This window comes from Osmerus eperlanus, chromosome 14 (genome assembly GCF_963692335.1).
Source record: "Osmerus eperlanus chromosome 14, fOsmEpe2.1, whole genome shotgun sequence".
Taxonomy (NCBI): Eukaryota; Metazoa; Chordata; class Actinopteri; order Osmeriformes; family Osmeridae; genus Osmerus; species Osmerus eperlanus.
This window is the reverse complement of record NC_085031.1, coordinates 3,800,684-3,827,530: the sequence shown is the minus strand read 5'-3', so window position 1 is coordinate 3,827,530 and position 26,847 is coordinate 3,800,684. Positions and strand designations below refer to the sequence as shown.

General features: G+C 46.8%; 1 protein-coding gene across 1 annotated transcript; it reads right to left on the bottom strand.

Annotated features, from left to right (window-relative positions):
* Nucleotides 1-178: 178 nt before the first annotated feature.
* Nucleotides 179-25,237, bottom strand: tnpo1 (transportin 1). The gene is given in 27 exon segments (XM_062477611.1): nucleotides 179-4,010; nucleotides 4,152-4,291; nucleotides 4,433-4,507; nucleotides 4,641-4,740; nucleotides 5,810-5,885; nucleotides 7,788-7,883; nucleotides 8,048-8,146; nucleotides 8,281-8,368; nucleotides 8,570-8,728; nucleotides 9,482-9,529; nucleotides 9,531-9,590; nucleotides 9,880-9,966; nucleotides 10,398-10,569; nucleotides 11,093-11,279; nucleotides 11,282-11,317; nucleotides 11,792-11,944; nucleotides 12,151-12,322; nucleotides 12,743-12,803; nucleotides 13,310-13,428; nucleotides 13,834-13,956; nucleotides 15,354-15,435; nucleotides 15,852-15,985; nucleotides 21,196-21,302; nucleotides 22,415-22,564; nucleotides 23,659-23,734; nucleotides 24,739-24,852; nucleotides 25,104-25,237. Coding segments are annotated over 25 exon segments (2,673 nt in total). The 5' UTR covers nucleotides 24,844-24,852; nucleotides 25,104-25,237; the 3' UTR covers nucleotides 179-4,010; nucleotides 4,152-4,183.
* Between the last annotated feature and the right edge of the window lie 1,610 nt (nucleotides 25,238-26,847).

Sequence of the window (26,847 nt, the reverse complement as noted above, 5' to 3'; positions counted from 1 at the left end):
AACTGCCAACGTTCCAGCGTTGCTTGGTTATATGCTGAATGAGGTTTTGCACTTAAAAACATGTCCATGACTCAACTCACCTGCCTTGATGGATATCTGCCCGAGCAGATTCACGACCAAGTTTATTATTGAATAGGGCCTAAGTGCAATTTGAAAAAAAAAAGACAAAATTCAAGCGTTTCATATGTATGTAAACAATTTATTGTCAACAATGTACAGATCCAAGCAGTGATAACCATTCACATCCATTACCTCATACAAATGTTATTACAAAATTACTACAGTACAATATAGATTCTTTGCATGATCCAAAATATTTGGTGGCCCCAAAAAAATATTTTTTCTCAAATTTCAGCAGCTTACTTATCAAAAAGGAAAATAAAAATAAAATCATATTGTCACAATTCGAAATGAAGTTTCTCCCATTACAGCGAGTGAAGGTGAAGGCAGACTTGGAGAAATTCTAGTCAAGTTTCATAGTTAAATAAACATCACAGGGTATCCAGGAGTTGTCGTTTGAAAGAGACATTCTGCTGTTGTTGGTTGACGCTGTAATAAAGGGACACGTAAAGCGTTTTATACTCTTTGTAATATTAAATACCTCAGTTTGGACACCTAGCCGTGAGCACAAGTTGCTTGTGCGTATCACATATTTCTTCAGATAAATCAGCTAAATTATTATCCAATAGCTCTCAAGGCATCTTGTATATTATTACACTACATATAAACGACTACAATTCTTACAATCACTTTGCCAAAGTTGCATGTATTATGTGCAAGGTTACTCTTTCCAATTTCTTATTCTCTTCTTCACCAAAGTTGTGATTTCAATATCAGTGTGTCTGGTAAATATTTATTAAAAAAATGGTGTGTGTTTTAATCTCTCAGAATCCTGTTGGTAAGCTATCTAGCACACATACTGTATCTAACATCAATGTTGAACAGCATCCACATATACACACTGTTCATGGTTGAAATAGGAGAGGTTTACAACTAATCTCTTTTGGTAAAGGGAGATGGAAAAAGGCATACATTAGGCAAAACAACAACAAAATAACAGCGGTAAACACAAAACAACCTGAGGTTACTACAACAAATATTCAAGTAGAGAAACTAAATTGTATAGCAGAGGACGTCGGTAAAGACAGCACATCGACAGCAAATGCGTTTTTAAAAATATTTTTGCTATCTCTCGCTCTTTAGTTTGTGTGTCTTTAAATGCAGTGTCCTAAGTGGACAGACCCAGTTAAGCCATGCTTCCTCCTTGTTTGCATGCCAAGCAGCTGGAATGTGACAAAGACTAAATTATTTCAAACTTCAGGACACCAAATATACATGGCACAACACAACAAACAAAGACAAGTGCCTCCACATATCCCATGATGCTTTGTTTCTGTTGTTTCATTTGACCAATAATAAAAGAATAGGACTAATTGTCATTGAATAATTTCCTCATTAAAATATTATTTAAATTCAGTTTTAACAATCATAATCAATGAATTAAAGAGTTAGGTCATTCAATTTATAATGTATTATTTATCTTAAAAAAAAAAAGACAAAATATACCAACATATCAACGGAGAGGATAATACTTCTAAACTTAGCATTATTTAACGTGCCCATGATCAACTATCAATAAATTATTACTGTACAATTTATGTACGAGCGGCACTGCATATTACATTTTCATATCTTACTTTTTGAGTGCATAATATGGCCTTAACACAGGCCTTAAAGTACTGCAGGGATTTCTCTGACCAGCAGAGCCGAGTTGATTGGCTGGGCAGAGACTCCCCCACCCCTGCCCACCTACAACTTCATCATGGGATACAATCAGACAGTCAAACACTTCCACTTTTTTTTGATTCTCAGAGCCATAACAAACACAAAACGAAAAAGGGAAAATTGAGTACAAGATCGTATTCCTAAATCTTGGTTTCACAGCATTGAAAAGTTAATGACTAGGTAGGACAATAGTTAAAGATAAACACGAATAGTAAAATGCTCCAGTCGGCTTGGATTCAATGAAAATTGGCAAAAAGAGGGTGGGTTTTGCAAAGAAATAGTCCTTAATTATGATTTATTTTTATTCAAAGCTTTGTTGAATATTAAAATACCCCCCCTCCCCCCGCTAGACTGGGATGTGAAGGGCCACCAACATGCAAGGGATCAGTACCCCGCAAAACACAATCACTCAAAACAATCATTACAATCATCCTCCAGATCATGCTTTTAACACAAAATGCAAAAACAACTAACGGCATAACCACAGTACATAATAATAAAAAATAAAAAAGAGGAACAAAAGATTCACTATAACAATAGTTTGCTGTTTGTCGAGTTTGCATTGGAGCACAGAGGTCACAAACACCAATGTAGGACTAGATTCGTATCCTAATATTACTCTAGAAACGCAAACATGGCGATGACGACGATGATAATGGACACTATACATGACGAACACCTGTATGCCATTTCCCCCCCCCCCCCCCACTGGAAGAGAGCCGGCTGCGGAGCAGTGTAAAGCCACGTCGACTCACGTAAGAATGTGGGAGTGTGATATGCTTGCCGGTAAACGCACATAGCACGCCACATCCACGGCACAGGACAGAAGAGGACCGGCGTCGCTCAAGAGATGGCTACAGATATGTACACACTCTCTCTCATCCACAGCCTAGCTCCTAGAGACCGTACTACTATACGAGCTACCTTCGAGATAGCCTAGCCATGCTTGCGACAGTAGACATTTATAGAGGCTCCCCAGGCAAGCATAGAGGGGACGAAAAAAAAAACTTTGAAATGGAGTAAAAACACAGAGGTTAAGGAACTTCATCACAGGGTGATGCAAACATCACAACTATCCGATGCAACACACACAGCACTCTAAAGATGAACACCACCTTCCCTGTCATGATGCAAGCATGCTACCTACCCCCACACCACCACCCCCCCCCCCCCACTCTGCGTTAAGACAAGTTACTTTAATTTCAACCACAACAAATAATACTACATCTGTGATGCCATTTTTGACTGGCTGGCAGAGTAAACGACTTCTGACCAGTTGTAATCGAAATACTCTAAAATTACTTTTGAATTGCTCTTGAATTGAATGTCTCTTTAAATCTTTAAAGACACACCAATCTATTGTTTTCAACCACTCCACTCAGATATCTAGAGACAGCAGACATTTGATTGAGGACTACAAGTAAAGACAATGCAATTATCATACTCTTATTAAGATATGCAAAGGACGACACCTTTTTTTTGGCTATAAAACGTTGCTGGCTTAAAAAAAAGAAAAAAGTCTCTAAATATGATAGTTCATCAGCCTTTTACTCCATTACCATACCGCGGTTAGTTGTTAACTAGCAGCTGTCCACACCATTGCGGAAACAATATTACAATACAGACCTACTGCATTTCCAGGCAATTTCCTGATTTCAGATCCACAACTATGGTACAATCCAGTCTAGTGCTTGTAGTTCCCCTCCCCCTCACCCCCACATCTATCACTGAGTGGTAGATGCCGACTGATGGGTTTTTGATTCTCCACAATACCGCCCACCCTCCCTCCACCCTCAGTCAGTATAAAACTCATGATTTTACCCGATCTAAATAGCTTTTACAGAGTCAACAGATATATGCTCTGCAGTGCTGAAGAGGAGCTTAGAGAATGTTTTATGAAAGGCTGGAAATTAAAAATGGTGAAAATACGAAAGAAGAGGCCTTTCCGTTTCTCTTCAGTCTCTGATTGAGATGCGTTGGATAGCTGAAACTAAATTTTCTCCAATGATAAAGTTGGCCTGAAGGTCACCCCCCTCCCCCCTTGCCTATGCAGAGGGGGGGGGGCGTCGAGTGCCTGGTCTAACTCCTCCCCTCCCACCCCGTCCAGAAGGATGGGGAGGGGTGTGCAACCCCTCCCTCCCCCAGCTGGCAGACCCTACCCCCCCAGTAAAGGGTAACTTATCCCTGGGTTTAAGAGACTCCTGTCGTCTCCCGTATGGACTGACCTGGGAACAGAGAGACAGAGGGGAGGACTTGTGAGTGAATGGTGACACACAGGTACAATTATACAGCCTCATATTGGCATACGGCTAAGTTGACAACCCACACTAGACTTATTTGTTTGACATTTTTAAAGAGAGACTCACCCCCTTGAACAGGCCCATTCCTATGGACACGGTTAGACCCCGTAGAAGGTGGCCAGACGTTCCTTAAGAGGCAGGGGGAACTGGTCAGAGAACCGCCTCCAGTTCTCCTCCCCCACCTGGTTTTTGAATCCATGGAGGATCTGAGAGACAACAATTCCTACTGTGAGATCGTAGGTAGACAGGAAACTCGCACACAGACAGACAGATGCACGCCCAGTCTCCCATTCACCCTCACACACAAACAACCTTATTCTATACTTAAATAATGGCATACAGTGTACCTTGCAGAACATGTCTCTCAGGTCATCTTTTGGATTTACCCAGGAGGCCACTGCATCACAGAAAAATATAAAATCCTAGGAGAAATGGGGGTGGGGGGGTCACTGGTGAGTGCAGAATCCACGACACTACTTCAGGTTATCACCAGAGTCAAGGAGCCATTTTACTGGTGAAGCAGGTCTGGTTCTGTCCACTAGTGGGCGAACTCACCTGCACCACTCCTCCAGGGTTGACGCTAATCATGGTGCAGATGCCTCGGAAAGCAGAATCTTTCTCCTCGTTGTCTCTTATATTCCGTAGAGAGGTGCACCTGACAACAGGAACGAACCCATTTAACCACAGGAAAACTTCAGCAACAGAAACATGTGTATAGCCAGTACAACATTATTTCATTTGCTTGGAACCATTGACCAATAAGTAAAGTCAATGAAACTACCTTGAAAAATATATACAATTATTATTTTAAATTACGCATTAATCTTTACGAGTGATGATAAATTATCTATCAACTGCGCTATTTTTTTTTTTTTTTACTTACAGTACCTGTAAACATAAAAATAACTAGTGTGTAGTCTTGATAACATAAGCATTATTAGCATTAATTCAGTCTTAGCTCAATACTAAAACAAAAGACTATCAATTTAAATTGTAAACCTAACTTTAAAAATCCTCTCTCTCTCAGACGTGGTCCTAAGGACTAAGCATGCACGCATCAGACAAACGGCACCAGTACAACGCTGCCCTTCTGAACACAATTCAGTAATGAAATCATTCTAAAATTAGCTTACTAATATTTCTAATAGCACTTCTTAAAGTCTAGTCGCTTTGGTCTGGAGCATGTACACTAAGACCTTCCTATCCAGACTGATAGGACCTTTATAAATGCCAATTACTTTTCATTGATACGGGAGAATATTTAGGTAGTGCATTCTGGGATAGGCGCATGCAGCTGGAGGACTACTGAAACAGTAGGGGGACGATTTTTGGAGGAATTATCTAGACAGGAAGTCTTTTTTGATCCTTCCTCTTGTATATGTAAAACCAGCAGGCATGTGATAATCTAATCCCATGCACTGATTAGTTGTTAGGGACAATTAACGACAAAAAACTGCAAATCAAATAAATCAATGTGTAATACATGGAGTTGCTACCGAGAAGAAAACAAATCACAGAAGACCTAAGGAGGACAGTATTAGTTACATGGTTGGCAATGGTTAAGGACTGATTCATAAGAAACAAATGACTTATTTCCAGAAAGAGAGACAGGGAGGAGCGAGAGAGAAGACAGCGACAGGGGAGGATGAGAGAGAGACAGACAGGGAGACAGTCGAGGAAAGAGAAGGAAATGAATGAAATAAAAAAGATTGAATAATACACACCAGGGTCTTACAAACTGCTGAAGCATGGGTGCCACCTCTTGAGGACAAACGTAACCAAGACGACCAATTGTTATTGCTAAGGTAACGCAACCACGGTTATACACCACCAAACGCCAACCAAGACATGAGCAATGAGGGAGGGGGGGAGGAGAAAAAATAAAGAAAAAACAAACAAACAACTCAGAAACATAAAATCAACATAATCTGTGTATGATTATTAACAGAAGATTTCACTTGTGTTGATTCTAACTTCCCCATTCACTAAAAGGGGTAGGAATGCAGAACATGACACTCTAAAAACGACAAAACGTTTAAGGGAGAACCCTTTGACAACACAATATCTTCCACAATGCAATGGACAGCATGCAAGTCTAGCGGATCTGAAAAATACCTCTATTTACGTGCTATGGGCAACCTAGTAAGTGATTTTTACAGTACTGTATGTAAAAGGACGATTTATGGTTCAATAAAACATTTTCAATCTTTCCAACTGAAATATGCATTCATACACCTTCGATAAATATAAGCACCTTCATTGGGCTTTCAGAGGTTTCTCCCTTAAACTCACAAAAAGGTTATCTTTTCAGAAGAAACAGAAAATAAATATATAGATAATTTTTTTTTGAAGAAATTACAGATTACTCCAAGTGAACTAGATGAAAGGAGACTAGTATCCAGCAGGGCAGGAGGAGGGGACCTAAGTTTAAGAGACACAGAACTATGCAACATTCTCATTAAGAAACAAGCATTCATGAACAGTCCAATGACACATGCAGAAAGCAGATGATAGGCTAATTAGAAATTGAGTTCAGTGCAGGATAGGCTTATATGTGGCCCATGAGCGCGGAGGGGCGGGTTTAGGGTTATGAATCTCTTCCGTCTGTATGAGGCAATCAGTTTATTAATTTGTCAAGCTTTTTTTAGAGACCAACATTTATATTTGATGTCACATGACATCTTGATTCTCTCCGTGGATCAGTTTAACTGAGAGCTGCCAAGTTTTTCTAACATAAGGCAGATAGAAGTGTTACTGTTGTTTAACGCTGGATCATTTCGACTTGTCTGATGGTTTTTAGTACCAATGCATATCCTGCACCAAACATCCGCCATCCTTAACTAAACAACATTCAACATCTATTGGCAGATATGCATTCACATTTAAAAAAACAGTAACTAAAACACAACAAATAAATAAACTGACAAACAAACAGAACACATCTACAAAGTTCTGTATATGTCCCTGTTGGTTAGTTGAGCAGGTTACACTTCACCCTTGCCTCAGCCTAGATAGGTTGACTTGTTTGTATTGAGCGGCCATTTTGGCTCATTACAGCCCAGTTTCCAATGACAAAAGGTGTGTGTGGTAGGGGCAGAGCGTAACCATGGTAGTGGGCTCTAAAATAAGTGCAATTTACATATCTCTCAAGACAACAGAACATGTTTAGAGTGGGATTATCTCTTGTTAGTTAAATTCAGTTAGCATTCCGTTGTCTAAATAGCTGTGACAATTTCCCTATCATATGGTAGTAAGGAAAATATCAATAAACTAATCTCGGTCATTGTCTGGTGCTCTACACTGAATATTGTACGAAACCTGTCGACAGAGCGCAGAATCAATCAGTATCAGTTAATAGCACGCCTGGACATCTACAAGGTTCGCCAAATTATCGATATATATATATATATATTTCTTAAATATACTTAGAGGGTCAAACAGGCCTACCAAAGTTAGTAACCAATTAGTGGGTGGAATAGTGGACGTGTTAGTTTGGGTGGAACCGGCGAAACCTGTAGGCGCCCGAGGCTAGAAAAGACTGCTTGGCACGCATGGCCTGTATAGAGGCCTGGTCATGTGCTGTCGAGGGCCTGTGTGGACAGAGCCCCTTCCTGTGTGCCTGGCTGGCTGGCTGGCCTGGCTGGCTTGGCTTGGCTGGCTGGCATGGCTCATTGGCTGCTCAGCAGCGCCACCGTGTGGTACCTGTGTTCTCCAGCAGGGTCTTTGGTGTGTTGGGTCTGTTGATGATCTCCACCAGCTGGTGCAGCACCATGGCCACGTACGGCTGCATCTCAGAGCCTGGGACAGAGGAGGGGGGGTGGCAGGGGGTGGATGGGTATTGATCAATCTGGACGGGTCAGTTGTGTGTGTGTGTGTGGTGAGAAACAGAAAAGTAAGCGAAGGAAGGAGAAAAACAGACACAGAAAGAGGAGACAAAAAGAAATGACGGGACAAAAACTCACCCATTTGTATCGATATCTCTCCGATAGCCCATGTTGCATTGTTGCACACTGATATCAACTCAGGATTGAGATTAGTGCCCAGTATAGGCATGAAGTCAGCTGAGGAGAGAGAGGGGAGAGTGTGGTCACACACACACACACACACAACAAGAGCCTGACGTCTAGATATCGAACAGAAAGTTTCGATTTTGGCTTCGTTTTATCGAATAACGGCAGGTGGCAAGAGTTCCCACCGATGCATGGCTTGACGTGCTGGAAGCAAGCTTTGGTCAAATCCCCCAGGAGTGCAAAGGAACTTTGGCGAACCTCCGGCATCTTGTCCTGAGAGAAGGACGGAGGCAAGGTGGGAAGAAACAGGAAGAGAGCTCAGGGAAAAATTGCGCATAATCAGCTGATCGGGCGGCTTTCATTGTGTAATGCGAAAAGACACGCCTGATCGATCTCTGTGTCAGTGGCTAAGCACAAATAACAAATAGGTCATGTGGGTGACTGGTCAGATGGTCTGGCACTTCGGGAGCATACCTGCATGCACTGGTACATGAGGGTCAGGATGTTGCTACGGGCGACCAGCTGCTCAATGTTGCCCCCCAAGCCCTCAGCCAATCCGCTGAGCAGGTCCAGCGCCACGATCATGAAGTCCTTATCAGGGGCCTCGTACTGGTCTGGCTGGGACTGGTGGAGCTTTGAGGGTCAAGATTATACAAAAGAATGACAAGAGAAGGAAAAAAAAAAGGAGAGGCATGAGAGAGAGAGAGAGAGAGAGAGAGAGAGAGAGAGAGAGAGAGAGAGAGAGAGAGAGAGAGAGAGAGAGAGAGAGAGAGAGAGAGAGAGAGAGAGAGAGAGAGAGAGAGAGAGAGGGGGAGAGAGAGAGAGGGGGGTGGGAGAGAAATTGAGAGACAGGTTGGTTAGAGGATGTTTCAGTGTCATACACTGAGCGAGAGCGAGCGGGGAAAAAGGTAGTTGGGAGGGAGACAGAGCTGGAGGAAGGAGAGGGGAACGGAAGGATCTGAAACAATTAGATCCAACATTCCTGAAGCGTGACAACCCACAAAGAGTAGATTGCCTCCAAATGTTTCGCCAACACGCGTTCCTTTTCATCTCAGCCAGTAGCCCGAGTCGGGTGCCAACTCACGCACCGGGATGGCAGAAACAACGGGTTGTTTACAAGCTGGGATACAGTCGCAACAAAAGCAGTGCACAAACGCCATCTCATTCTCACGCACATGGTTCTCACAGGTGAGCAGCAGCCTAAAGCCAGGACCTCACAGGACCATGGCACAAACTCTGCAGCTTGTACGTGAGGGGATACATCTGTATATCTGAGTGTATACGAGTGTGTACGTGTGTGCGTAAGAGTGTGCGCACATGAGTTTAGGAGGGAGTGTGTGGATGTGTGTGTGTGTGTGTGTGTGTGTAGGGGTCCAACAGACTCACCATGGCCTGGGCCAGGGTTTTTTGGACCAGGTTGACACAGCGCTGGTAGGACGGGTTCACAGTAGGGCAGGAAGCCACTCTGCAGTGCCGTGGCCACGGACGAGAGACACTGAGAGACAGAGAGAGAGAGACAAACGGAGAAAGAAACGGGCAGAGACGAGGAGAGACGGGAAAAAAAGAAGAAGAGGGAGACGTAGGGATCAAACGGTCAGCCCGACATGAGCAGCTGGAGGTGGAAGATATGAGGGAGCGACTGAACAACAAGTCGTGATTCGACTGAGCTCGCGCTGTTTAGCTGCGAGTGCGAAGCTAACGGAGGGGAGGCACAAGGGGGGGTTTCTAGAATGAGCCGAGACTCAGACCAGTTGGAGGGCAGAACATCTGGGGAGCCTACTGACCTCCAGCAGAGGGAACAGATCTTTATCTTCATCCTTGAGCTGGTTCCACTTCTGGATTAGAGGAGGCATCAGCATCTGAATGTACTCCTGGACACCGGCAGGGTGAGATCACGTCAGACATATAACATACACCAAAACACGTGTGTGTGTGTTTGTATGAGGGTATGAGAAAATGTGTGTGTATGAGCGTATGATTGACTGTGCAAGTGTGTGTTTGTAAAAATATGAATGGATGTGTGTGGGTGCTTGCCCCCACAAATTATGTTGCACTTAAGACATTGTTTTTGCTGCAGTATACTCAGTTTATGATTAGTGAGTTACACTGTAGCTCATATATTATTATTGTTGCACCATGGCTGTTAGCTGAGATGTGGTCATTTTGCATTGGCCATTCCTCAATCCTTGACTTCCTGCCTTACTTTCTATTTGCACTTGTACGTTGCTTTGGATTAAAGTGTCTGCTAAATGAATTATATGTAAATGCACAAGTGTATGATCCTGTGTGTGTGTGTGCGTACCGGCTTGTTGAGGTGGTGTCCCACAGAGTCGGCCAGGGTGCCGATCGCATCATACAGGATGAGCAGGTTCTTGTGCTGGTACTTGTTGAAGGCGAAGACCAGCGTGTCCAGGATGTAGGCCAGGTAGGGGACCAGCTCAGTGCACGCCTCCTCCTCCAGAGTAGCAAACGCACTACGGGAGGAACAGTGTGAGTGTGGGGGGGGGAATTAAATGGTGGAGAGGTGAGGTGAGTGATAAAAGGGGGAGACAACTTTAGAATCAGAAGGCTTGCGGATATACATTAGGGGTAGACCGATTATCGGCGTGGACGATTATCGGCGTGGCCGATTTTAATATTAATGTTGTTATTATTAACAGTTCTCAGACTTAAAGATATGGTTAAAATAATTTAGAGAGCCTTTGTCAGAGGCCTTTTTATTCTTAATTTTGACATTAATTTTCATTTTTACACTAGACATATATATCGGTTCAAAATATCTGTTATCGGTCTACTTGATCTGTAATAATCAGTATCGGCCCTGAAAACGCATATCGGTCGACCCCTAATATACACCTAAATCCACTTGAAAAAGCATTTGAGGTTATGAGGCCCAAGCAAAAGGGCGCCACAAGGTCAAGTTTTTCACGTTTCACTATACTTGTGAGGACATTTGGTCCCCTAAACAAGACCACACACACACACACCCCTCCCTACCTGCAGGCAGCCTCCTGCACCCTCTTGTTGCCGTCCAGGATGCGCTGCAGCAGCTCCGTCATCAGGGGCTTCAGGAAGGTGTCCGGCGGCTGGCTGACCACCCAGTGGGCGTAGCGGCTGAGCGTCCAGCAGGTGATGGAGCGCACCAGGGCCTTCTTGTCCGACAGACACTGGACCAGGTGGGGATGAGCTCCGGCAGGTAGGGGATCATGCCCTGCATGCAGCCTGAGGAGGATGGAGGATGGTGGGACAGGGAGGAGGAGAGGAGGGAGGAGACGGTTAGGATGAAGTGGGCAGGAGAGAGGAGAGGAATTAGACGTCTTGACTTCCATTTCCTACAATGGCAGCACTGTGTGAAATGAGCTGTTTATATTCAGCAGGTGATTCAGACTCTCGCCGACTTGACACACGTAGGAGTGGATGACTGAATATTCACCTCCCCCCAGGCTTCATCCCTACCTCTCCTTCCCTGCTCCTATAATTGCTCCCCTCAATGACCTCACTCAGGCAGATTGTCTCTTTCTCCCCTCCCTCGCTCTCTCTTTCACTCTCTCCTTCCTCTTTACCCTCAGCAACGGCCCCCTGTACCAGGGAGACAGACTTCTCTCTCTCTCGTCTTTCCCCTACCCCTGGTCTCTCCTTCCTTCTTTCTCTCTCTCTCTCTACCCCTCCCCCCCCCTCTCCCTCCATCCTCCTCACCCTCAGCGATGGCCCCCAGCACCAGGATGCCAGACTCCTTGACGGCCCAGTCTTGGTGGAACAGCAGCTCCTTGAGCAGGGGCAGGATGGGTTGGAGCAGGTCGTCCCTGAACACGTTTGCCAGCACGTCCAACGCTGCCGCCGAACACTTACCTGCAGGAGGGACACGCGACACACACGCATACGTACAAAGACAGGCAAAGGTAAAGAAATTACATCACATGACTTTCCAAGGCGTCACGGGACAACCCGTGACATCACATCCTGTCCCGTCACGTCAAAGGAAGTATAAAGACGTCGAAAAGAACGCTCAGCTCAGAGAGCGAGGACTCTCTCTCCAGCCAGAGGGTGACACTCACGCAGGTTCCAGTCGGAGATGGTGTCGTCGTCATCCAGATCGTCGTCATCCTCGTCATCCTCGTCCTCGATGCCGTCGCCCTCGTGTTGCTGGGCAACCGTGCGCGAGCGGTGGAACCTCGGCCTGATGTCCTGCTCGTTGTCGGGGATGGCCTCATCCTCTTCCACATCGCCCTGACAACACACACGCACACGTCATTGCTCTTGCTATGATATAATTAGCTGCCTCTAGGGCTTCTCGTTATGTTCCAGTGCAGTCTGGGTCCATCTGTCAGCCTGTCTATCTCACACAGACCGAAAGTTAGGACAACATCCATATGTATGCCTGCTAAATATTCAGAGCACTCTGCATACTCACACCAAGGAGGTACCAGTTCACCAAGAGACAGGGATGTAGCAAGGCATAATGTAGCTTAGTTTTGAACACACTCACATCGGTCTCAGACAAACACGCATACGCTGGCACAACCACTGATACATACGGAAACACACACACACACAGCAGATTGAGACACATTGGACTGAGAGGTAGCCAATAGATCACAGCCCCCCCCCCCACCCAGCAGGTTATTTCAGAGTTCCAGAGAGACTGACCTTGAGGAGAATGATGTCGATCTCAGAGTACTTCATCCCGTTGACGAGCACCGGAGTGAGTCTGGGGGAGAGGAGGAAGAGAGGCAGGGTATGAGAAGACACGAGAAGAGGCAGGAGAGGAGAAGAGGAGGAGGGGGGGAATAGGAGGAGAAGAGAGGCAGGGGAGGGGAGGAGAGGAGAAGGGAGAGGCAGGGGAGGAGAGGAGAGAGCCAGGGGAGGAGTAAAATCATGACAAGTAGACAGGAGGCCGTCAGGGGGCAAGGACAGGTCAGAGCCTCCAGGACATCACTCAGGCCCTAAATACACTGGTGCTCCTTGATTAATGTGTCAGTGGTGTCAGATGCTGGAGCCGAGGGTTACAGATAGGGTTCTCAATCAAGACCCGGCCAAGGGCATGGGGTGGGGGGGGGGGTCGGGGAGGGGGCGAGAGGGTTGGTGTAGGCAGACGTCCAGCTTAGGACGGGGGGTCTGATCTGAATTAGTAGGGGTGGTGATAAATCATAGGGAGTCTCTGCCGGAGCGATGTGTGTGTGTGTGTGTGTGTGTGCGTGCGTGCGTGTCACTCACTGGGAGAGGTGTCCACCCAGCACGTCCTTACACACGGGCTGCTCGGCCAGTGTGAGCCAGAATTCGCAGGCCTCCAGGGCCACGTTCTCATCCTGGTCCTGGGTCCTCAGCAGCATGTACTGGGGCAGAGGACCATGGGAAATTGAGTTTTTCCTTTTACATTTGTAGTTCTTTTTGTCGTTGAATGATTGCAGAGGCGCACCCACAAGGGTGGGATAAGAAGTGGATGTCGCTGACTGCACTACAATGTCTTTCCAGCAGGTGTCACCGTGACAGCAGTGCGAAACGCTGGACACTGGCCCTGGAACTCATTCTCCATGTCTTGCGCCCAGTCATTGTCCGTCCCTCCCTCCCTCCCTCCGTCCGTCTGTCCTTTCCTGTCCCTCCCACCCATCATCTTTCTCCAACCATGTATCCCTCCACCCCTCCCTCTTTCTCTCCAGCCATCTCTCTCTCTCATCCACCCACCCGTCCGCCCGCCCACCCATCCCCTCTCTCCTCTCCGGGCAGGCAGTGGGCCTCACCTCGATGATGTTGTGCATGTGCGGCAGCAGGCGGTCCATGCGGACCTCCAGCAGCATCACCAGGGCCCTGCACACGTTCTTCCTCACCTCCGGCTCCTCGTCCGTCGCCAAGGCAAACAGGTTCTACAGGGAGGGAGACAGAGACCGAAGGAGACCGAGACACGGACAGAGAGAGAGAGATGGAGACGGAGAGAGAAAAAGAGGGTGAGAAAATGACCTGTTTCAAGTTCAAGTTTATTGTCAGACGCACAGAACAACACAGGGTCAGACTGGGCACTGAAATTCTTAGGACAAGACAACGCAAAGCAACCTGGCATAACATATAAGTACACAGAACATAGATTACATCTATGAGAAGCAAAAATATAGTAAAACTCCTAATATACAATAATATACAGTATTCAATACAGTATACTAAACCTCTAAATACTGTACACATAATACACATAATAACCTATACTAACCTTATAAACCTATACTAACCTAAGACAAGTGAAGTACAATAGTGCAATATTGCTGATAGTGCAACCAGGAGCTGAAATAACCTATACTAACCTTATAAACAGACAGGGAGAGGAGGTGTACACTCACAGCAACTATCCTTCACACGTTAGATGGGACTATATCAATAAAGTTGGATTTGATTCATTATCAACCCGAATTCTCTCCGGATTCTTCTAGAGCCTCCATGGAGAATCAGAGGAACTATCTGTCTAAAGAAGGACCCTCGCGAGGTGCCTGTGTGTGACAGTCAGTTGTTTTGTAGACGCCATGTGCGCCATTTAAAAAAGGTACACACACACACACACACACAGGGACTCCTACGGAACTAACCAGCGGCCAATCATCTTGAACTTTCCCCCACAAGGAACTCGAGTAAATAACGGCAGATAACCCACAGATAACCCGCAAACCATCGAGGGACCTCATGAACTGCGTGGAGTTACTAAGCATGTGAATGTCAGAGAGGGGGACAGAGCGAAAGAGAGAGTGTTGACCCGGGAATCTTTTCCCAGCTGCGGCATCTCTCATTGTTCCCCTGTCTGGCCTGTCCAGCTCTCCGTCCGCTACCCCAGCTGACCCGCTCAGAAGCTTATCAGCCGTGACCGCCATGACCAGGCACTCGTCTGGATTACAGCCTCTTATCCAAGTCGCTGGAATTGGATTTGTGGACAGTGCAGAGGGCCCGCCCTCACTGCTGATGTCTCAGTGCTAACCCACTGACACACTGCTCTCAGCATGGACCCTCCTGGGGACACAGACCGTGCTGTTCTGCCTGGCTGGCTGGCTGGCTGGCTGGGACTGTGGGTACGGATGCAGCTGCCTGCTATGTGGTTGTCTCCAGGCTTCACACACACCATTTGTCTTCCTCCTGCTCAGAGTTTGGAACGGTGTGTGTGTGTGTGTGTGATTCAGTGTAGCATGATCCATCAAGGGTAAGAGCTGGGTTTGGTTCGAGGGTACAGAGGAGGACCGTCGGAGTCAGAGGTCGGCCGGGATAGTTTAGGATGTAGACTTGCCTCTATGAAGGGGTCGATGTGCAGCATGAGAGCCTGGGTTCTGCTGATGATGAACTGGTTGACGCAGGCGATAGCGTGTGACCTGGAAAACACACATGGGGGGGGGGGGGGTTGTAACCAGTGCACCAACTTAGATCACATATCCACCCCCCCCCACCTCATCAATGCAGCCTCTGTCTTCCACGCTCCCCTCCTCAACCTCAGGACAGACAGACAGACAGGGGTGGGAGAGAGGAGCGAGCGATCGGGGATAGAGGGAAGAGCGATCTGGAGAACAGTGTTCGGGGTTAGAGAGACGAGAGGCGTGTGGCGATCGAGAGGAGAGGGGTGAGCGATCGGGGACGGAGGAATGTGCGATTGGGGATGGAGAGAAGAAAGAGGTGTGAGAGATTGAGGGCAGAGGGGTGATTGAGGGAGGACAGAGGGGTTGAGGGAGAGACGGAGCTGGAGATCATTTAAGAGAGACCAGCTGGGCTCAGATGGTGAGTTCTGTGAGACCTGATCTTGGGGCTGCTGTGCTTGAAGAACTGCAGGAATTTGGGGATCATGACGTTGAGGGGCCGGTCTAGCATGTCGCTGTCCAGAATCTCCGCCGAGTCCTCACATATCTTCTGCAGGGCTCCAAACGCTCCCTGAGGGGGGGGGGGGGGGGGGGAAGAGAGAGAGAGAGAGAGAGAGAGGAGAGAGAGAGAGAGAGAGAGAGAGAGAGAGAGAGAGAGAGAGAGAGGAGGAGAGAGAGAGAGAGAGAGAGAGAGAGAGAGAGAGAGAGAGAGAGAGAGAGAGAGAGAGAGAGAGAGAGAGAGAGAGAGAGAGAGAGAGAGAGAGAGAGAGAGGGGGAGAGAGAGAGAGAGGGGGAGAGAGAGAGAGAGAGGGGGAGAGAGAGAGGGGGGTGGGAGAGAAATTGAGAGACAGGTTGGTTAGAGGATGTTTCAGTGTCATACTCCGTGCATCGGGGCATAAATAAATATTTGTCGAACATTAACCCCGCTCCCCCATAAAACCTCAGGGACAAGCCGACTTCATGCCAACATTGACACAGCCCCATAAAACCTGAGCATGTCTCCACCTGAACACGTTTTAGCGTTTAAATTGTCTATACACCCAGCTGTATCCAAAATGATGATGTAATGGAAACATAAATCTTTGCAGTGAGCATTAAAAGCACCTATGCTTGAAAACAATGAATGACCCTCTTCAAGGAAAACATTCATCACATTGGCTATTATTGTTATTTTTCTCATTCTGTGGCTGTAAAAAGAGGGTTTGACCACATAGCTGATGGATAACAAAATTGTCCCATAACCTTGTTAAGTACCTGCCAACACTGTCCTTTGGTGATGGGGATGGGAGGGGGGGGGGAGTCAATCTCCCCCATTTCTCTCACACAGAAATTTGCACACACACACACACACACACACACGCAAACACAGAGTGGTCTGAAAAGCATATGTAACCAAAAGCACAGCAGCAGAGGCTGTCTAAGGGCCGTTTCTATGGCAACCATCGCCACGGCAGGCCTGAGCTCCTTCCTCCCCCAGACAGTTTCTAGACAGGGACATCAAAGCTACGAGACACACCGTGTGTGTGTGTGTGTGTGTGTCTATTGTGTTGGTCTGCATGGATGTCATGGTGGAAAGGTTTCTACCTGCAGCCAGAGAAGACCTGTCGAGGACAAGGAACAGTGTAACCAAGGTCACAACCAAGGGTAAACTAGAGCAGACATGAAACCCCTCAGAGAAAAGGGGCAGAGGGGAGGGGAGGGGCGGGGGGGGGGGGGAGTGGCTTGGTAGCTCGGAAGGCCTGAAGGACCTGTGTGTGTGTGTGTGTGTGTCGAGCTGCGTGACACACACTGTTGACAGACGGGAGTTGTAAGTGAGGGTGAGGGGGGGAAGAATGGCTGCTGAGCATAGCGATGGGCTCCCCAGGGCCGGGCCGCTGGAAGGGTGAAGGCAGAAAATGACGGCGATGCTGGAGGACTGTAAGCTCCGCCTGCCGGGGAAGAGCCACGCTTCAACAAACGTGCCCGTCCGTCCCACGCTTCCCCCGCACCGCGCGTCTGGTTTGAGAAGATGTTTGAAATCACTGTTTTTAAAAGGAATGGGGACATTTCCTGGCGCCCCCCCCCCCCCAAAAAAATAAATAAATATGACATTGAATCAAACTGAAAAGTCAGACATTGAATCACGACAAAAATGTCCCCAAAAAAACCCCCGAAAATAATAAGGATCCCTCCTCCTCTGCCATGGCTCTCCAGGGACACCCTGTGACAATGTCATTTCCAGCGTCCCGTCGGAGCGCAGAGCTCCTCAGCGACATGACACCTGACCTCTGACAAATCGAACCGCCCGTAAATCACCACAGCGAAACTTCTCTCCAGCTAAACCTAAATAAAGAGGTCTGCCGCCGGTCTGCGGAGCCTCACTGGGACACACACACCTGCTCCAGGCTTTTTATAGTGGGCAGATTGGGTGGGGCAAAGAGGAACAGCCGCCACCCCCCCCCCCCCCCCCAACAGACACACACAGCCCTCCAGACTACAAAATGGGGAGGGTCCTAAGGCATTGGGGAAGGGGGGGAGACAGTCTCCCTCCCCAGATGTTAGTGGGGATATAGTGTGTTAGCAGCAGGTCTGAACACTGCTGCTAGTGCCTGAGTTAGACTGAGCTACAAAGTCTGGTGTGACAGCCAATCCAAGTCAGTGTTTTACAGTGTCGTCCGTCTAGCCGTCTCTGGGGGAGGGGATCCCTCACTGAATGGCTCCTCCCAAGGTTTATTCAATTTTTTCCTCTAACGAGTTTGGCTGGGAGTTTTTCCTTGTCTTCCTTGGGGGTCTTGGTTGGTTGAGGGTTCTATGGGCGTATGCGAAGCCCTTGGTGACACTGCTTGTAAAAAGGACTACACATATAAATTTGATTTGATTTGGATTTGCTGTCAAGCGGACAGTATAAGCCAAGGTCATCCCTGAACTATGAAATTGTTATCATGTCATGGCAAGAAGATCCTTTAAGTCCTGAAAGTGGCGAGATGGGGCATCCATGGATCAGACTTGTTAGTCCAGCACAGCCCACAGATGCTCGACTGGATAGACGGGGTTCGCTCTCGAAATTGTGTCAACCTAAAAATATACTTGGAAGCATTTGTGCGAGAAAGAGCACATGAACATTTTCGGGGGGTGCTCCTAAACTTCTGCTGGTGATCCTAACTTTTTAAAGTTGAGCGCACCGGTGCTACCAAGTACAAAAGTGTATTTCAAGCCCTGATAGAGATATTGGGAGTTTGGAGGCTAGGTCAACACCTTGAACTCTGTTGCTCAAACCATTCCGGAATCATTTCTGCTTTGTGGCAGGGCGCATTATCCCGCTGAAAGATGCCACTGCCATCAGAGAACACCGTTTTGAAAGGATGTGCGTGGTCTGCAAGAATGTGCATGGTCTGCAGCAATGCTTAGGTAGCTGGCACGTGTCAAAGTAACACCCACATGGATGGCAGGACCCAAGGTTTCCCAGCAGAACATTGTCGAAAAGCATCACACTGCCTCCGCCGGCTTGCCTACTTCCCATAATGCATCCTGGTACCATGTGTTCCCCAGGTAAGCGCGACACAGCCGTCCACGTGACGTAAAAGAAAGTGGGATTCATCCCCCCCAGGTCACCTGCTTCCAATGCTCTGGGGTCCAGCTCTGAAGCTCACATACCCATTGTTAGACGCTTTCAGCAGTGGACAGCAGATTGGTGTGTGTGTGTGTTTGTGTGCGCGTGTGCATACAGTCAGGACCATCTTTGTGTGCACAGATACAAACAGAAACACACACTTTAGCTTACAGGTTCCACATACTCAGCGGTATCTCCCGGCCCACTTCTTTACGCGAAAAGTTCCCTAAAGTTCCCTTCTTTCTAAAATATGCAGTGTGGATAGTCCTGTTACCAAACCTCCGTTATCAATGTTCCTCATTACAAACACACACACACACACACACAATCTCCTCTGCAGCAAATAGCTGACCTAAATCTAGACTTGTGAGTGAGCTCTGTGTGCCTGTGCACAGAGAGGCTTTGTGGTTAGTTTATTTATGGGAAAGATGCAGAACATATTTCCAACATTTCCTTCCATGCACATCCTTCCTACTCTGACGGAAGTTTAATCACTTTTGCACAGCAGGAAACTTAATAAAGATTGCGGAGAATAGTGCATACTGTTACAGATGTTATTGACTGTACTGGGTGGTACGTTGTCCTGCTTAAGACAGGACCCGTTTTAGAGTAGAAGTGCTATGATGGAGATTGCCATCCATGATCATTAACATTGAATTAATAACACAAATTGAAAAATGTGAATACTGACATACAGAAGGCAGAGTTCTAATAATATATGTACTGTACGTGTGGCGGACCCTCCAGGGGAGTGCTTAGGGTGTGTGTGTGTGTGTGTGCGCGCGCAGTATGTAAATGTCCTTCAAACCCTCACATCTGCATTAAGCCTGCTGTCGCTGGCATGTGCAGGGCACACGGCTTATGAGCGGAACGTGGCGTGTGTGCATGCGTGTGTGCATGCGTGTGTGCATGCGTGTGTGCATGCGTGTGTGCATGCGTGTGTGTATGCGTGTGCGTATGCGTGCGTGCGTGTGCGAGCGCGTGGCCCCCTCAATCAGCTCACTTGTGAAGCACCAGTGCAGTGCGTTGGCTTCATATTTACTACCTCTGGCAAGGCGCCACAGAGCCACCGCAAGGCATCATGGTATAGCCAGGCTATTTTAGGAGCTGTTGCAATGGAGCGCTCCCCCATGATGCAGCTCGATGTTAGCAGGACAGGAAACTGAGTGTCCGGCTTGATTTCACTTGAGACATATGAAATCATTAAAAAGGGTAAGCAATATATCTGCTGTGACTGAGTTAGCCGGGAGTTTTCCACAGCCACGGCTCAACCCTCTTCGACACACACCTGCAACACGCCTGACTTGAATACAAATGTCCCCAAGTATGCGACAAAGACACCATGTGCTCGCAGTCATACATCACTGCCTGGACAAACACGCCCTCGCTCTTTTCTCGGACGCGCGCAGGCGCACGGGCGCACGCACTCACGGGGGGGGGGGGGGGGGGGGGGGGGCGAGTGCACCATCGGGGCAGTCACAAGGGAGAGCGGGCTCAAGGTTGCGAAGTGGTCGGGCAACGCGAGGTGGTGGCCTGCAAGACGCGTCTCCGCTGTGTGACGACAAGGATCCCTTTGTTGGGCTGGAGCACGCTGCTTCCCGGGGAGGCTCTGTTAAGCTGCTTCCCGGGGAGGCTCTGTTAAGCTGCTTCCCGGGGAGGCTCTGTTAAGCGAGGCACGCTCTCCCCGGGGACCCGGGGGAGCGGCGACTAGCCACCGGCGGACAGAGGCTGAGGACCGTCGAGACCAAGCAGGATCCATCCAGCCTTCGGGGGGAGACGCTCGGGCTGCTGGCTCGCTCCTTAAGGAAGCCGTTCAGGGGTTCACATGGGAGCCTGGAAACGGGGTCAGTTTATTTCCCCTCCCCCGGCTGTAGATAAAGGGAACGGAGACGAAGGGGAAAGGATTCCATGGTGAATAAGCTGGTTTTAGTTGGAGGTTCAAATCCAGCTGAGGGACTTTGCCTTCTGCTGATCCAACCAGCAGGATGCCATCCAGATGCTACTTCTCACCCCCCCCCCTCCCCCAACACACACACACACACTCTATAATTATGGCTCCCCTCTGCCCTTCAAACCGTTTCCCTGATGCGGAACACACCACCGCCACTGAGCTGGACGACATCAAGATCGCAACAGTGCTCCCTGGTCTTACCCAGAGCTTGGGAGCAGGGCCCCCCCCCCCCCCCACTCACCTCACAGGTGTTGTAGTCCTCCGAGTCCAGCAGGAGGCAGAGTTTGGGCAGCAGCTCCGGCCAGTTCTGCAGCTCCCCCTTGGAGGCGATGGTGGTGATGAGGATACCTGAGACGGCGCCGGAGAGAGTGGATGATCAAGAGAGACAGAGATAAGGGGAGAGAGAGAGATTGAGAGAGAGAGCGAGGGATGACAGAGGGGGGGAAGTGCTCAGAGCTCCAGCAGACAGCTCTAAACAAAGTTAAAGAAGGACCGCAGACAGTGCGCCCTTTTGACTCCATCCTAGCTCCACCCGATCCTATTCAACTACATTCTACTGTCGATTTGATGGATGTGACGTGGCGCTTGCCTTTGCACGTCTCACCTCCACCTTCTCCTTTACTCTGTTCCCTCTTTTTTTATAAAACATGCTCAAGAGGAACACCATTTCCATTCCCATGGCATCAAGTGTCACCCAGTGTCACACCTAGGAGTCTGTATGGGCAGTGGCACTGGGCAGCGCCATCGAGAAGAAGCTTCGATTTTCCGCCATTTTGGAAGCTTTCCTTAACAGAAGGAACAGGCGGCCGGGAAACCTGCATTCTGAAATAAATCTGTTGTTGTGAGGTGATTTGTGTTCAGCGCAGATGTTTGGTAACCACAGCAACGGAGCCCCAGCACTGGGCTGTGCCGGTGGGCTTGGATATGAGGACACCGTGCAAACCTGTTCGGCTCGCTCACCGTGACACGGTATTAATTATTAATATACTGTATATCGTTTTTATTGCTCCCAAAGCATTAGGATTCATTTATATTCCTTCCAAGAGAGTCCTATTTTTGTATTATTTGGATTTAAAACCACAACATAGGATTGAGGATGGACAAAACTGTCAAATGTACCTGTACTTGCTGCAAAGAGCAAAACAAAACGTGAAACTTAAACACAGTGCTGCCCAACCACAAGCACGACCAACAAGAAGACCCAAATTACCTACATTTCTATGAACTCGGCAATGTATTGAGAACAGCATATAGATGAGCCGTGCCGAAAGTACGCAGAAACCATATGCTGCATCTTGTTATTTTCAACTTCACACGGGCTACACTGTGACAGGTACGATAGCCAACACATAAACCAGTCTCATCCAGAGCCAAGCCTAACACTGGTGTTGACTGGATGGTGGTGTGTATACTGTATTACTAAAGTAGGACCTCTGGCTCTCTGGTGTCCTCCCACTCACCCACGGTGGCCCGGATGAGGGGCGAAGCGTCTCCAATGTTCTGCAGACACTCGCTCTTGATGAAGTCGGACACGCCATTGGGGAAGCTGTGGTAGTGGGCCTTCACGTTGTTCTTCAGGATCAGCCCACTCAGGGAGCGGGTCGGCTCGTCTGGGGGGGAGGGGGGGGGGGGGAGGAGGGAAGGGGGGGGGGGGGGTCGGGGCAGACGTATTCCAGAGATGAAGCGAATTCTACAATTTCTCAGGACATCTCATTTCTTAGAACACAATGCATAACGGGGCAATAATAAATGAATAGTAAAAAAGGACCGTGACATTTGCCGATTGAAAACAAGGAGACTGGGCGCGTTTCCAGTGCAGCGATCTCCTAATGATTTGAATTCTGTGGGCTTTCAGAGGTTTGAATATCATTCAAATCAGTGCATCTGGCCGGCGTCCCAAAGAGAGTCAGCCAAGCAATGTCGCTACAGCCAGGTCACGGTGACACAAACACAAGGCCACTTGTACTCTACTGTGCACTTGCTTAAAGGAAAACTAAATTAAAACTAAAAGGAAAAACTAAATTGAAAGCTTCAAATAAAATGAGGTCTGCAGATCATTTTTCCGATAGTCAAGCAGACTGTAAAAAAGTAATGAGTACAAGCTCATCGACATATAAGGTAGGTGAGATGAACTCTGAATGGCAACAGCAGGACAGCCAATTAGGAATAAATGCATTTACCGCTCAGATGCGGACAGCTTCGGACTGTCTTCTACACTGGGATTAAATAAGAGCTTTTGCATGCTGCAGAAGTCATTTCAGCCTTTTATCAAATGAAGGAGCTAGATGTCCTTGCTTTAACTAAACCAAGTCATCTATCACGTCCTGATTTTCCACATTACAGGAGCAATAATCATTCCCGTTAATAATCATAAAATTCCTCTCTGTGGACAGTTGACATAGCACATGCCCATCTCAAACTCAATGGCTTAGAGGACAAAATCATTGGGTCATCAACCGTCCAGCCTGTCAGGTCTGGAGTTGACTGGAGGCCGGCATTAGGGTTAAAATTAGAGTGACCCATATTCTTGTGCCATCGAGTTGGTGACAGGCTATCAAGCGGGGGCTGCTCTAGTCGAGGACGCCTGGCTTGTACTCAGAGGCGGTACTGCGACACATCAGCAACACCAACTTGTAGAGGCACACTAGTGCCAAAATGATTAGTGGTGGTGGTGGTGGGGGGGGGGGGGGGAAATGGAACTTACCTTCTGACTTCAGCTTCGTGAGAACAAATATCAGGTAGTTGTTGAAGTCTGGGAACTGATTGAGCTGTTCGAGTCTCTGAGGACGAGAAGGTTGAGGAACGTAGGAGTGCAGGCTCAGCAGCACCTGATGCTTATCACGTTAATTACTGAGCCATATAACTATTGCAAAGAGCCCTCCTCTCTTTCATCCCCCCTGTATGACTGCCATTCACCCAACACACAGACAGGCTATGTGCCACTCGAGATAGAAGACAGTAACATCTGCATACCATAACAGCTAGTATCTCTATGGACACTTCAGTCATCTCCTTAACCAGGCTTTGACCAAGTTGACAAACTACCTAGTGCCCACCCTGCTCCGTGATGCCTTTACTGAGCACCAAACAGGCTTAGACTCCATTACCAGTACACTTATCTGTCGGTTTAACCAGTAAAGTATGTTGTAGACAACTCATGCCTTCTCTGTTCCAACATGGCCATGTCCCCACTATTGATAATATGCTTACTAGATGTGAAGGGTCTAATAGAGTTCTGATACAGAATACCCAGTATTACAGAGGACATTCCGATTTTAATTTGACACAAATATCAAGGTAGGTACCCAATTCTGCTAACAAACCCCCATCATCATGACATAGCTTTCATGTGTCATCGTACACCATTACTAGCAGGAAAATAGGCACAGCACAACACTGACAGTACACATTAGGCCTGATGATGAGATGACCCTCTTTACAGTGTGGTTAATTTGAAGCTATAGCTAAGATCAACGTTAGATGGATAGCTGTCAAAATCTGCTTGCTATATAGTGATAGCCTAGACGACAAGCTAACGACGTACTAGTTGCCGCTTTAGAACATGCACTATCAATAAGTACAAAACAATGATTAATAATCAATATCAATTTCTACCAATACGTCTATTACCAGCGTACTAGCCAGCTGTCAGTGTCGGTATATACACGCTAGCAATGTAGCATGGTAACCCGCCGCTGTTGTGTGGCTGACACAAACCCAGATTGTAGCTAACAGACTGATGTCTGGACTTCCACTTTCGTCTGCGAGCAATGCCAAAGGATACTTGCTGTACGGATCTTTGAGTGGAGGTATCAGGCGACTGTGACTCTTTTAAAAGCTGTATGATTTGCTGAAGTCCTTGCTCGTCTGGTTTCCACTCACACTCCATCTTGGTTTGCTGCAAAGAGATTAAACGGAGAATGAACTGTCAGTCACTAGCTCTATCTACTGTACTGACTAACGACGTTAGCAAGCTTGCTAGCTAGCACTGTCTAACGCGTTAGCCAGCAGTCAGATTTTCCGACAAAGGTAGAGCTATCTAGCATTGCTAGAGGTAATATAGCCAGACTAGCTATGTAGATTAAAAAAAACTACAAATAGCGACCATTTAACGTTTTAATAACACGCTATTATTTCACATACCAGTACCCGATATAGGTTGCCTATAGTTTCTTCCTGCAATATACTGTAACTGTCCAGAATTTTTTGACATGGGGCGGCTTGTCTGTGTCAGCGCAGGAACATTCTGTTTTCGCAACAACTAGCTTTAGCTATATGATTGCTTTGCTAGCTAGTACTCATACAGATTCATGGCGCATTTACGATCCTATCCCAGATCTGGACGGTCCTATTGCCCGTCCGCTTTATAGACTGAGAACTGCATTCCAGACAGGTCACTTCACATTACCAGTGTACGATAAAAGGATGCCGCCGACCATATCGATTTTGGATCATGTAAGGCGAGGAACATTTAAATTAATTAAGTGTGACCATTCTTATACAGTAGCACTGTTAGCATATATTCCAATCATCTGGTGTTACAATTTCATAAGTCAGAACATTTGCTAGATTGTTATAAATGTGTTTACTATCACAAAATAAATCAAGATAATCCCCAGGGTAATTCAATTTCTTATTTTATGAATGGTATAAATACAGAGGTATAAATCATAAATACAATTTTAGGGACAAGCTGTGTGAAGCTAGCCACAGTTAAACAACACTGCTCTCTGCTGGCGAGTACTAGGTAAAATGTTTGCCGCAAGTTAAAAGGTAATTCACGTTGATTTAATTTTGCAACTAAAACAAAACACTATCTCAATGAGATAACACAAAGAATAAAAGATTTTTATATAAAACATTTAGAAAAATCTAATCAAATCAAAACATTGTCTCAAGGAAACGCTCCTACTGCAAAATACACTCTGAGATCAGCAGTGCAAACAATGTCCACTAAGGGGCGTTCGATTATCACAAATAAATTGTAATTAGTGAAAAACGGTACACCACAAATATTTGTATATTCTAATCAGGCAACCTGTGTACAATTTGTCAGAAACATTTTCTGGAATTATTTATATATATTTTTACTTGCCAAAATTGATACTGGATTTTTTTTTTGCACCTTATAAGGTGATCATCTGGCAGAGCCTGATGCCAAACTCAAATACCATCATGGGGAAAAACAACACCCCACACATTCCTTACAGACAATTTTACTCAACACAAAATACAATACAGTACCTCATGCATAGTATTAATGTTACTATGACATAAACATCCTAACATGGTCCTAACATGGACCCCATGTTAGTTTCCTCAAGGATCGCAATGACTCTTGCTTAGAGGCTTGCTGCTCTTGTTGGTTAGTGGTAACTGATTTAAATTATTGAAATATGTTTTACTGTTGCTTGCTTTTCTACAGGTACACTTGCACTTATAGCGATTCATGTTGTTTAATTGTAACTTGTTTAACTACATGCTCTTGTGGTTCTTCCCTTTGGCACTTATTTTGGTTGTTCACAATGTGCTTCATGTTTTGGCTACCCGCGATGTTTTTGGACGCTTTGGATAAAAGCGTCTGCTAAATGAATAAATGTAAATATACTAATGAAAAATAACTGGGTGTCTTTTTCTCATTGGAAAATCAGTACCATGCAGCAACATTTGACTGACTCCAAACATATTCTATATGAAACAGCTGCTAGTCTGCTATAGGTTAGACAGCTAGAACACACACAAATGCACAAACACACACACACAAAGTACGAGACACAGTCGTGTCTTATCGCTGAGTTGCGGTGGCAAACCTCTTTCCATTCTTGTTACCAGCAGAAGTCTGAAAAAAAAAACATATCTCAAATAATCTCAAATTTTAGTATCTCAGGCCTGG